Source organism: Lolium perenne, chromosome 6, assembly GCF_019359855.2.
Source record: "Lolium perenne isolate Kyuss_39 chromosome 6, Kyuss_2.0, whole genome shotgun sequence".
Lineage (NCBI taxonomy): Eukaryota > Viridiplantae > Streptophyta > Magnoliopsida > Poales > Poaceae > Lolium > Lolium perenne.
Genome location: NC_067249.2, coordinates 222,380,452 through 222,392,587, shown reverse-complemented (window position 1 = coordinate 222,392,587; position 12,136 = coordinate 222,380,452). Strand labels below are relative to the sequence as shown.

At 50.8% G+C, this 12,136-nt stretch overlaps 2 protein-coding genes across 2 annotated transcripts; one reads left to right on the top strand and one right to left on the bottom strand.

Moving 5' to 3' along the window:
- The first annotated feature begins 2,322 nt into the window (after window positions 1-2,322).
- LOC127309269 (probable beta-D-xylosidase 7) lies at window positions 2,323-7,096 on the top strand. The gene is made up of 6 exons (XM_051340178.2): window positions 2,323-2,725; window positions 2,925-3,224; window positions 3,333-3,502; window positions 3,669-3,766; window positions 5,541-6,305; window positions 6,387-7,096. The coding sequence occupies exons 1-6, from the start codon at window positions 2,324-2,326 to the stop codon at window positions 6,974-6,976; spliced, it is 2,325 nt and encodes a 774-aa protein (XP_051196138.1). The 5' UTR covers window position 2,323; the 3' UTR covers window positions 6,977-7,096.
- A 2,299-nt stretch (window positions 7,097-9,395) lies between these two features.
- Window positions 9,396-10,461, bottom strand: LOC127309268 (thaumatin-like protein). Its single transcript, XM_051340177.2, has 2 exons — window positions 10,325-10,461; window positions 9,396-10,228 (listed from the first exon to the last, which is right to left on the bottom strand). The coding sequence occupies exons 1-2, from the start codon at window positions 10,374-10,376 to the stop codon at window positions 9,486-9,488; spliced, it is 795 nt and encodes a 264-aa protein (XP_051196137.1). The 5' UTR covers window positions 10,377-10,461; the 3' UTR covers window positions 9,396-9,485.
- Window positions 10,462-12,136: the final 1,675 nt, after the last annotated feature.

The window sequence follows — 12,136 nt, the reverse complement described above, 5'->3', positions numbered from 1 at the left end:
ATGTAGTCTGGCTTGATTAAATAGATAAATGAGGTGAACTGTTTGACAGTGATGATCCTATTAACTGATTAGTTGTAGCTAGATGGATGCCAACCACTGGTTGGGAACCCTAGCTTACTTCTGAACCCTATTGGGTGATGATGTGGTGGCTTAGTGTGTTGGCTGTGGGTTTGAGGTGGCCCTGACAACACTTTGGTGCTGTCCAAGGGTAGCTCCCCTTCTGTGGCTTTGCTGTGGCTCTCACATGCTATCTGTTTGATCCATGGTTGGATTTACAGTGGCTTTTGATGTTGACAAACATAAATAGACACTTGATTGTCTATCTGTCTGATGGTGTAATAGTCATAGGTGCTAAGTGATGTTGGCTAGCTAAATAGGCTCATATCCATGCTGGATTTCTTTGGTTAAACCACTAGTTTGGTATAACCAGTGTTCCCTTGGGTTAGTTTCCTTTTGGCTTTCCCTGTGTTTGCTTGCACCAAATGGCTAGATAGCCAGATGATGACACAAACAGGGTTTCTACCCTTCTGTGCTCCTGTGATGCATGTCATGCTTGTTTATGAGCAAAACATGATTTTGCTCAGGTTGATCTTTGTATACCTCACTCCAGCTCCTAGAAAGGTTGTTGGTGTAGAGGATTTCTTCTGGATGGTTGATTTGCTTGCCCTGCTCCTCCTGGCTAGCTTATGCTTGATCTACTGTACCTTGAGCTTGCTTAACATGCACAGTTCTTGGTGGAAACTGTGTCTGTATACTTTCTAGAGGTGTGCTGTTCTTGCTGTTCTATCTGTTCTTGGTGTTCTTACCCCTTGGGAGTCTTGGCGATGGAATGGTTAGGGTTTGCTGATGAGAAGCCCTTATACTGGCCCTCTCCATGCCTCTCTGGTCGACAGCCATGCTGTGCTGGTGCTTCTCCACTGGCTGTGTGTGTGTGGAGTGCATGCAGCAATCTTGGGTTGCTGTTTAGCATGCACACCAGCAGTGTGAGCTGCCTGTGTGTGTGTGTGTTTGGGACTTGTGAATGTGAGTGGATCAGCTCGGCAGGGTGTGGTATTATCCACCACTCACATTTCTTTGACTAACCTGCCAAGTGGTTTTACCACTTGGCTTAATCCTTGTTTTTCTTTTGTTGTTTTTGATTATGTGTAGGGATCAATGAATGATCAGAAGAAGTTCAAGATCATCTTGAACAAGAATTTCATGAAGATTAACTTGTGTAGTTTAGAACATTTCATTTGCTTGTAATTTTCCTTTTTCTTTTTCCATTTATTCAATTTTTGTAATGTGTTGTAATTTCCATAATTCAATCTGGATATTGTAATTGGCATTGTATCTTGTGTGTGAATCAATAAAGCTCAAGTTTTCCTTAATGAGCTTTATATTAGTGTTATGTTATTTTATATACTTACTTATCTATTTATTTAATAATTGATCTCAATTTGAATTATGACATGATCAATTGATGTTTGAATTTTGAAATTCACACACATCTTATTTGAATTCAATCATGCAACTTAACTTGAGATGCAAAGTTCCCCTCTCTTCTCGAAAACCCTAGTTTAGGTCATTTAGGTCCAAGTCTATCGCACTCTCGAAACCCTAACCCTGTAAGGTGTCGAGAGAGAAACTTTTCCATTCCGGGTGTTTCTCCAGGGTCTGTCCCGGGCTTGCTTTAAAACCCGGTTCCTGCAAGAACGCGGCGGCCTGCAGGCAACCAAACGGCCCACTCCAAGATCCAGCCCATGCAAAAAAACTCGTATGCATCATATTTTTTACGAATCTATAGTCAGAATCTTTGCAAGTCATTATGGATTTTTTTTATATACCAGAGATGCAAGTAAATCTAAAACATTAATTGCCATATTTTGAGACCGAAGACTTAGTACTTTCCATAGCTGGAAAAAATGGCCAAACTCCCTTATCAATCGACTGCCCGGATCCCCTCTAAAATTGGAGAGCATTAAAATAGTTCCAAACATATAAATCGTGGATAGGATCGCGTCGCTGGATACTTGGATGGGCAGTATCGAAGACATTACATTTCAACTATAACTTTCTATAGCAGGAGAATATATGGACATCTTACTCTTATATATCGATGGATTGCCCGGATCGAATACATCTCTTAAATTGGAGCATATTAAAACAGTTCTAAACATATAGATCGTGGATAGGATTTAGTTGGATACTTGGATCAATTGGCTCCACTCCTAGTAGCCCATAGTACTCCCATGCGTGCCCTTATATACACACGCTCGCCATAGCCAAGCCAGCCAGTCCGCATTCATCCGACAGTGTGACACACGCACACGCACACGCCGCCATGGCACGCCGCACGCACGTCGTCCAAGCTGCCACGGCGGCAGCGTTACTGCTCGTCTTCGTCCAGCTGCTCACGTCGTCGTCAGCCGCCGACCCGCCTTTTTCCTGCGGCGCGCCGTCCAGCGCCCCGTTCTGCGACCGGAAGCTGCCGATCGAGCAGCGGGCCGGGGACCTAGTGTCGAAGCTGACCCTGGAGGAGAAGATCTCGCAGCTCGGTGACTTGTCGCCGGCAGTGGACCGGCTGGGCGTGCCGGCGTACAAGTGGTGGTCGGAGGCGCTGCATGGCGTGGCGTGGAGCAGGGGCATCCACCTCAACGGTTCTCTCCGCGCCGCCACCAGCTTCCCGCAGGTCATCCTCACCGCCGCCTCCTTCAACCCGGACCTCTGGTACCGCATTGGCCAGGTACGTACACCAACACACTTACTCCTCCTAGCTAGCGACTGTTTCATCACACTTACTCTAGAGTCACAATTATCATCCGTAATACTGTATTGGGATCGATTACAGTGACCACTGACCTTCTAGAACGAGAAATACCATAAGAAATACTGTAGCGACCATGAGAGTATCTTCTGAACTTCATTATTTTCCCTGGCCTCAGGCGATCGGGGTGGAGGCGCGGGGCATCTACAACAACGGCCACGCGGAGGGGCTCACCTTCTGGGCACCCAACATCAACGTGTTCCGGGACCCGCGGTGGGGCAGGGGCCAGGAGACCCCCGGCGAGGACCCGACGATGTCGGGCAAGTACGCCGCCGTGTTCGTCCGCGGCGTGCAGGGCTACGCCATGGCCGGCGCCATCAACTCCTCCGACCTCGAGGCCTCCGCCTGCTGCAAGCACTTCACCGCCTACGACCTCGACAACTGGAAGGGCGTCACCCGCTTCGCTTTCGACGCCAAGGTAATGCAACCGCTGTCCTAACTCCTACGTACCCTCGACAACTCGGTGTCGTCGTTTCTTTCTTGGAAGACTGAACTGATGTCTGATGATATGCGCATTTTCGTTCAGGTGACAGCGCAGGACCTGGCCGACACCTACAATCCACCATTCAAGAGCTGCGTCGAGGAAGGCGGCGCCAGCGGCATCATGTGCTCCTACAACCGCGTCAACGGCGTGCCCACCTGCGCCGATTATAACCTACTCACCAAAACCGCAAGAGGGGACTGGGGGTTTAACGGGTAAGAAGGGTTCAGTAAAGAAGTGCAAAGTGCTAGTACCTACTATTACTTCAGAAAAGACTAGCCTTGAATTATTCAGATTCCGAAAAGACTTGGCCTAATTATCCAGAAAAGAAAGACTATAATGAGCAGTTACTGACGCTTGCAAGTTTCATCTGTTGACCAGCTATATCGCTTCCGACTGTGGCGCCGTGGCCATCATCCATGACGTCCAACATTATGCCAAAGAGCCCGAAGATGCAGTTGCAGATGTCCTCAAGGCCGGTATGTGTTTTGAAGCATGACTCTAGCTAGTTGATACATGTTAGATGACCTGCTACAGTTCTCAAAAGATGAGTAAACCCTTTCACAATAATAACTGAAAATTAAAAGCATAATTCTTGCATAAGATAATATGACAAATGTATAGAGGTTAGCAGTGGCGAAGGACGAAAAAAAATTGAGGTCGGGCGAAATTTTAAACGTAGAAAAAATGACGTAAAAGAATAAACTATTTTAACACATTAATAGTTTATATGATGGTAAGCATAGTCTCTCAGTAATATGGTAATAGCAACATGTTCAAATATAAGTAGAACCTACAAACATACCGATAATGAAGCTTTAATGCCGTCTAGAAGTTCTGGTCTCTTCTTCCCCGTGCTCTTCATCTTGATTTGGCATAACATTTGCAGTTTTCTCATGGGTGTTTGGTTAGATTGGCTGCTGCTAGCAATGGGCATAAAATATCTCTTCAAATCTGCAATTGAAATTTGAAAACATAAAATACATTACTAGTTTTCCCATGTTACCTAGCTCACAATTCACAAATTTAACTTTATCCAATTGACAAAAACATCTACAATTGTACCTCCCCTTTAGCTGCAGCGTTCTTCCCTTTTCTGTCCATCTTGGTTCTTCTCGAACCTCGATCACAAAATCACAGCGACAAACTGTTCGAACTTTGAACTGCAAAATCTCGTAGAAAACCTAAACCGACACCGGGTGATCTGAAGCCTGTAGCAGGAACAGTGATAAGCGGTTAGGGACGTTGGGACGGAGGCCGGGAGGCGCAATGAAAGACGTCAAGGCTGGGGTGCTGTATCCTGTCCCGTACTCGCCTGATCGGCTGATCGGCTGGCGGCTGATCCGATGATCACGCGAAGAGAACGCAGGCGGCCGGCTCTTTTTCCTGGGGGCACGCGATCGCGGGTTGTTTTGCTGGAAGCGATCTCGTTCCGTATACGTATATTGGTATATGGCGCAGACTTGTCGATCGACCACGAGTCCACGAACCACGATCAGCGCAGATCGCACGGCCGGCCCAGCTAGCTAGCAGCCCCGTCCCTTGAGCCCATTCCCTCTCTTCTCTTTTGTTTTTTCTTCAAAAACGAACAGAAATTCTACAAAACAGATTGTATGTGTATACATGCATATATATATGCGATTTTTTGCAAAAAATTAAGGTAGGGCAGCTGCCATACCTTGCCCAAAGGGGAGCTCCGCCCCTGGAGGTTAGGTTAGGTCCCTACCAAAAGTTGATTTGGTGATTCTTCATTTGATCCCCACTACTAAATCTCTCTATTATTTTTTTGGCTGATTTGGGCACTTGAATCCGCTAGAAATAATTCATGCCTGGCCACTAAATATCATGATATCATCCAGCTGTGAGCTGTCCCTTACAAAAGGAAGACCACCTCAGCATGCAAGTTCAGAAGTGCCGAAGTGCTTATGCAGTAAGGCTGGTGTTTGATCATGTGGCACAAGTCAACAATGACAGTCCAAATCGATCAAACCAATAATGCGACAACCCACACACCTGCAACAATAGATAATTAAACGAAGGACTTTCTTAATAGTAAAACAATAAGAACCGTGCTAAGAGAAACTTCAGTAAAGAAATGCTTACCATCTGTATTCTGTAACCTGAAACCCTTTCAGGAATGAGTAAACCCTTTCACCTAATGGGCATGTTTTACAAAAATAGCCTACAGACTCGTAGTATGTCCGTAGGTCTCTCCGTAACCTCACAGTCCGTAACTCTAGTATTATTGTTCAGGATTGGACGTGGAATGCGGCGGCTACGCGCAGACGTATGGCCTGTCCGCGATCCGGAAAGGGAAGATCACGGAGCAGGACATCGACAGAGCCCTCCACAACCTCTTCACAATCAGGATGAGGCTGGGTCTCTTCAACGGCAACCCCAAGTACAACCGGTACGGCAACATCGGCGCCGACCAGGTGTGTAAGCAGGAGCACCAGAACCTGGCCCTCCAGGCGGCGCAGGACGGCACCGTCCTGCTCAAGAACGACCGCGGCGCCCTCCCCCTGTCAAAGACCAAGGTCTCGTCCATCGCCGTCATCGGGCCCAACGCGAACAACGCCGGGTTGCTGCTCGGGAACTACCACGGGCCGCCGTGCATCTCCGTCACGCCGCTCCAGGCGCTGCAGAGGTACGTCAAGGACGCCAGGTTCGTCGCCGGGTGCAACGCCGCCGTCTGTAACGTGTCCAACATCGGCGAGGCGGTGCACGTCGCGAGCTCGGCGGACTACGTGGTCTTGTTCATGGGGCTGGATCAGGATCAGGAGAGGGAGGAGGTCGATCGGCTGGAGCTGGGGCTCCCCGGGATGCAGGAGCACCTCGTTAACAGCGTAGCTGACGCCGCGAAGAAGCCGGTGATCCTGGTGCTGCTTTGCGGTGGCCCGGTGGACGTGACGTTTGCAAAGAACAATCCCAAGATCGGCGCCATTGTCTGGGCTGGGTACCCGGGCCAGGCTGGGGGCATTGCCATTGCCCAAGTCCTCTTCGGCGAGCACAACCCCGGTGAGATTTCTTTCACAGTTTCACTCATTCTGAACATCTTCATCAGGTATAATTAAGCTGTACTAATTGCTGGATCATCAGGTGGGAGGCTGCCGGTGACGTGGTACCCGAAGGAGTTCACATCTGTGCCGATGACTGACATGCGGATGCGCGCCGACCCGGCCACGGGCTATCCTGGGCGCACCTACAGGTTCTACAAAGGCAAGACCGTGTACAACTTCGGCTACGGCCTCAGCTACTCAAAGTACTCCCACAACTTCGTGTCCAAGGGCACAAAGCCACCATCCAAGACCAATATCGACGGTCTCAAGGCGATTGAGTCAGCGACAGGCACCGTGAGCTACGACGTGGAGGAGATCGGCGCCGAGGCGTGTGACAAGCTCAAGTTCCCGACACTTGTGAGAGTGCAGAACCACGGGCCCATGGACGGAAGGCACCCCGTGCTGCTCTTCCTGCGGTGGCCGAATGCGACCGACGGGCGGCCGACAAGCCAATTGATCGGGTTCCAGAGCGTGCACCTAAGGGCGGCGCAGACGGCGCACGTGGAGTTCGAGGTGAGCCCATGCAAGCACTTCATCCGGGCGGCGGAGGATGGCAGGAAGGTGATCGACCAAGGGTCGCACTTCGTCGGGGTCGGCGAGGACGAGTTCGAGATTAGTTTCATGGCTTGAGTTTCATGCTTGTGTGTTCAGGCGATGAAGCCATAGATTATATCCACAGGACTGGTGTAGTCACCTACATGTTTTCTCTCTAACTTACCTGAAAAAGAGAATGGATAATTTACAGTCGGCATGGTAGAAGGTAGAGGTAACAAGCTTGTAAAACCTCGTACCACCATCTTAAACTTATCTCCAATAAATTGAGGAGTTTGGAAGTTTTTGCATCTAGTCATTCCCCTAACCCTAAACTTAACTTTTAATCTTTGGCCATTTCTCACACCCATTTGTATGCATGAATATCAGTTCTAATACATCTCATCTCAACTCTATAAACAATTCAAACCTTGTCTTATCTACAGCACACATTGAACAAAAATTTTAAGTCACAAATTTAATATTCTTTCAAACTCAAAGCAAACACAAATTCAATTGAAATCGACCACATGAAACAAAGTTTCATACTCTCCCAAAAGGTTTCTTGGGTTTGATCCCTGTCAACCTTGGCATCAAGAGAGACACTCGTCCATGCATAGTACACAGTTTCATCCTCCTCGGTTTGTAGTTCGGCAACCTTTTTTTCTTCAAACATTTCGCTAAACACCTCAGAGGAGGAATCAACCAGGTCAGCATCAACGACATCGGAGGCCACAGTAGGCACCAGATGGGGAGGTGGAAGGGCAGTGGGCCACCGTAGGTGCCTAATGGAGGGGGAGGGGGCGGCAACAACACAACCTGCTTCTGATCCACCACATCATCTTTGGCCTCACTGGCCGTGGCGACACTTGGGAGGCAGGTTGAATGCGATAGAGAGTGCGAGGTGGTTCTTGCCTGCGGCGGCTAGCACATGAAGTGGTGCCTCTATGCTAGCGCGGCGGATAGCATGACCTTGCCCTGCTTCTTCGTCGCCTAGGAGTCGGGGGTGAGATTGTGGAGATTTGAAGAGTGGCACGATCCATTCCCCCAGGGATGGTGCTAGAGGCAAGGTCAGTTTATGATTTCGGGCAGAAATGCTTGGTACAACAAAAAAAAGCTGATAGTGATGAACATAAACAAATGGTTTTATTTTCCTACACTTGGGACAACTGTTTGTTGAAATATATTGCCTTGCCTCATCAAGTTTGGACTTTTGCTTGAGTTGTCTAGTGCATCAATCGAAGTTTTTATGATCTTTCGCTATTTTTGAGAGTTAATATATTTGTGCAAAATGTTATATTTGTATTGCTAAGGTTTATTTTTAAATAAGTAGCTGAGCGAATTTAGGGAAAAGTTTAGAGATGCTATCATATAGTGTATACATGTAACGATTTTAGTCTAAATATCACATAGTTTATATGTGCACCATGCCAGTACAAATAGCAGCTGTCCCTCGGCCACCGCCCCTCAGGCCGCCACTGCTGCTGTCTCCGGTGGTGATGGCGGCGCCCCTCCCGTCGAACGACGATGGGAAGGAAAGGGCTTCCGCGGCGGCGCATCATGGGAGGCGATGAGGCGCAGGTTGAGGATGACGGGTGGCATGGCTGCTTGGCCGTGGCCTGATGCACTTCGCCAGTAGCCATAGAGGAGTGGGTGGAGCGGTGGCGGCCTTCGCCCCCGGTGGCGGTTCGGCGGTGGTACGCATGATACGCGCCGCCTTTTTCCTCTCTGGTGATCCGGCAGGAGTGACTGGTGGGGTGGGGGCTGCTGGTCTAGCTTTTTTTGGTGGCGGTCCTCGGGTTTCTCTCATGTGAAGATGAAGACCTGCAGGAGGCCAGTCTGCCTTGATTTGGCTGGAATGATGACTTTTGGAAGGTGCCGCCGGCCAATAGAACAGTGCATATTTTGCCTGGAGTTTGATGGATCGGGTGGTATTCGGTCCCGCGCATCCATGCTTTTATTCCGACCGTTTGGTTCTGAAGGGAGCGGCACAAAGCTCTATTTTGTGTTGACATCAAGTGACTTTTTGGTCTATGGTGAAGTCAGAAGAAGGAATATCATGAAGGCCGGATTGGAGGACTAGCTAAGGGAGGTTCAAGTCTCCGCGATGTTGAGAGACTTGCTTGGCGTTCCGGGCTCCGCAACAGTGTTATGAAAGTGGGGGCGACAACACTACCTTCCACAGTGAAAGTCTGGCAATGACCTTGTTGGAGGCATTGTTTTGAGAGCGGGGACTATCTTCGGGGTGAAAACCTAAGATCTCTGGTCGGGCGACGGTGGCGCTGGTGCACTGTTCCCTTCTTGAAGGCGTCTCTTTTGGAGAGTCTGTATTCCAGGTGTTGTCTTGGTTGTGGATGTATTGCTGTTGCCAGGTCTAGGATGATGTAGCGGGACTTTTGTTTCTTATATTTCTTTTCTCTTTTTTAGTTGTTTGCATTCGTACTGCCATTAGTGTGTTGCATTGTTGCAAAAACTGAATGTAATTGGTATCTTTTAATATTAATATATTCTTTTTATCGAAAAATATACGCCGCAGGTATACGCGATATTAGTTGGTTTTGCTAGTGGCAGTGGAAGAGCGCGCGCGGCGTGCTGCTCCCGACAGAGATCAAAGCTGGGCCACACGATCAGGCGCGGCGCCCCATCTGGACGGGCAGAAAGTGACCACGTATTCCGGCGCGTAGCAGCGCGGCGCGACGGCGGCCTGGTCGTACGCGTAGCTGTAGTAGCCAGGGCAGGCGTCCCTGAACATGCGCGAGTAGACGCTGCCCCGGCACGTCTCCGCCGTGCCGTACGCGCCGCGGCAGCAGAAGGCGTCCAGCCCGAACGCCAGGCACGCGCTCCTGCACGCCACCACCGTCGTCTTGCCCTTCCCGCCGCCGCTCGTCCTCACCTGCAGCTCCGGCGGGCACAGCGCGTTCATGTCCTTGGCGCACCCGGCGATGAAGCACTTGCTGCTGCGGTTCGCCGGCCTGGTCCACACGGCCACCGGGAGGTTGTACCCGTCCACCACGCTCACGTCGTAGGAGCTCCCCTTGCTCTCGTCCTCGTGCAGGTTCACCTCCACGAGCGTGGCAGGCGGGGCGCCGATGGACCCGTTGCAGACGAGGTGGCCGCCGCAGTCGCCGGTGAGGCAGCGGCCGGCGGCGTTGGTAGCGCTGAAGTCGCAGCCGGTGCGGCCCCAGATGCGGCCGTTCCAGGTGGCCGGCGCCATGACGCGCTTCGACTGGCCGGGCGGGAGGAAGAAGCCGCCGTCGCCGATCACGGGGTGGCCGGAGTTGGGCGCCGCCGCCGGCCACACCGGGAAGGGGCACTTGTTGTTTACGTGGAACGTGACGCCCACCACCGACCCTGCAATACCATATTACGATGATGTATAAGTACGTGTTCAGTACAACGCAAAACGCAGCACTTGAAGGTGTTGGCGTTCGTCGCGAGCAGACTCACCTGGGAGAACCAGCGCGAGGATGCACAAGAAAACTAGAGGAAGAACAGCCATCTCTCCAATCTGTTGAGGAGGACACCTACAAATCTGCAATGCAAATGGAGATGTAGCCGGCCGAGCTTTATACTTGCAAAATGCAGGGAAGAGATGAGGACTGATTGAGTTTAACTAAGCCTACCTAGGACTGGGAGGAGGAGATTAGCATTAGTGTGACTTGCATTGCAATGGAAGTAAAGCTAGGGCATTATGAGAGCGGCCGAGTGCAGAGACCTGCTGGGCCGAAAAAAGATTCGGTGGGTAAGGAAATTTTATCTGTTAGCACTAGGTAAGCTTGAACTGTTGAACACTTCAGTGGAGACGCCCTGCTGGAGGCGGGGCTGCGGGCAGTGCACGGGTGGGCGCAGTGCTGCGGGGCGGCGGCCCTGCGTGTGCTCTGGGTGACTTGGCGGCCGCTGTGGCTGCTAGGGCGACATGGTGGCTAGACCGGGGAGCTCGCGCTGCTGCGGCCGACGGCTCGATGTTGGAACCCTCTGTTGGCGTTCGTTGAAGCTGCCTCTCTGTGGCGGTTGGCGGCGCCCGCGGAGCTCTTCTCGGTGAGCTTGGTCGGCAGTGGTGGTGCGACTCGGCTCTTTAGCCCCGCGCGGTGCGGGTGGTGGCAGTGGAGCTCGCGGAGCTCCTTGGTCTGGTTGTGGTGGTGGTGGTGATGAGGACATCCCTACTACACCATTACCTCCGTCACTGATAAATGAAGATGAACCTGCTGTGAAGCTCAAGTCCAATGAAGTTCGGATTGGACCAATTACAAGGGCTCGTGCGAAGCTACTTAAACAACAGGTGAACTTGTTTCTAAACGGTACTTTGATTGATGAGAACTTTATACTGCCTAAGTCCTATTACTTATGTATCATCAGGTATCAAGAGGAGACGAGCATCGCACGAGGAGGAGAGGAGCAGCTGGACATGAAGACGGACGTCAAGATGGACGTGAAGCTGGACATGGAGCTGGACATGAAGATATCTCATGGACGCGCGAGGGAGGAGCGGGAGGCATGCGCGAGAGGAGAAGAAGACGTCCAGGCCGGTCCAGCACCCGGTTAGACCGGCCTTCAGACCGGCCAGTCCGGTCCCTGGCCCGGTTGACCGGGCGCCAACCGGATGCATCATACCGGGCCAAAACCGGACGAAAGTTGCGAAGTTTCCGGTTGCCGCCCGGTTGACCGGACGCCAGACCGGCCGATCCGGTCCCTGGCCCGGTTGACCGGATTCCAGACCGGATTCGTCCGAGTCTGTCTCGACCAGATCTATTCTGGGTCGGTTATTCTTGTATCTTTTCGACCAGAAGTCGTCCCGGACGCCTATATAAGTGCCCAGGACGCCCCCTAGCTTAGACCACGTTTAAGATAAACCCTAGTTCTTAGTTGTTTGCTCTAGCAAAACTATTGAATCCCTACACCATATTGCTTGATATTGTGTAGATCCTGAAAAAGTCTTGTGTGATCTGCTGTTCCATTGGGAATTAGACGGTTGCAACTTACCGCTTCGTGGTCGGTGGCTACGTGCGCAAGTGTGTGGAGTTGCGAATATCTTGCAGGGTTGAGAGCTGTTGCATTGGCGACAGGGACCAATCGAGAGATCTCGTTGCGTCATACAAGTTATCATCCACTACATCGTCGTGTTTCTCCGCTGCCATCACCCCGTGATCATCATCACCACCGTTGCTTACTGAGAAGATCGGGCCTCCATATATCATCTTGGTATCAGATTTCTAGGTTTCCTCGGTAAGCCATCCACAATCCACCCCATAGTTGAGTTGT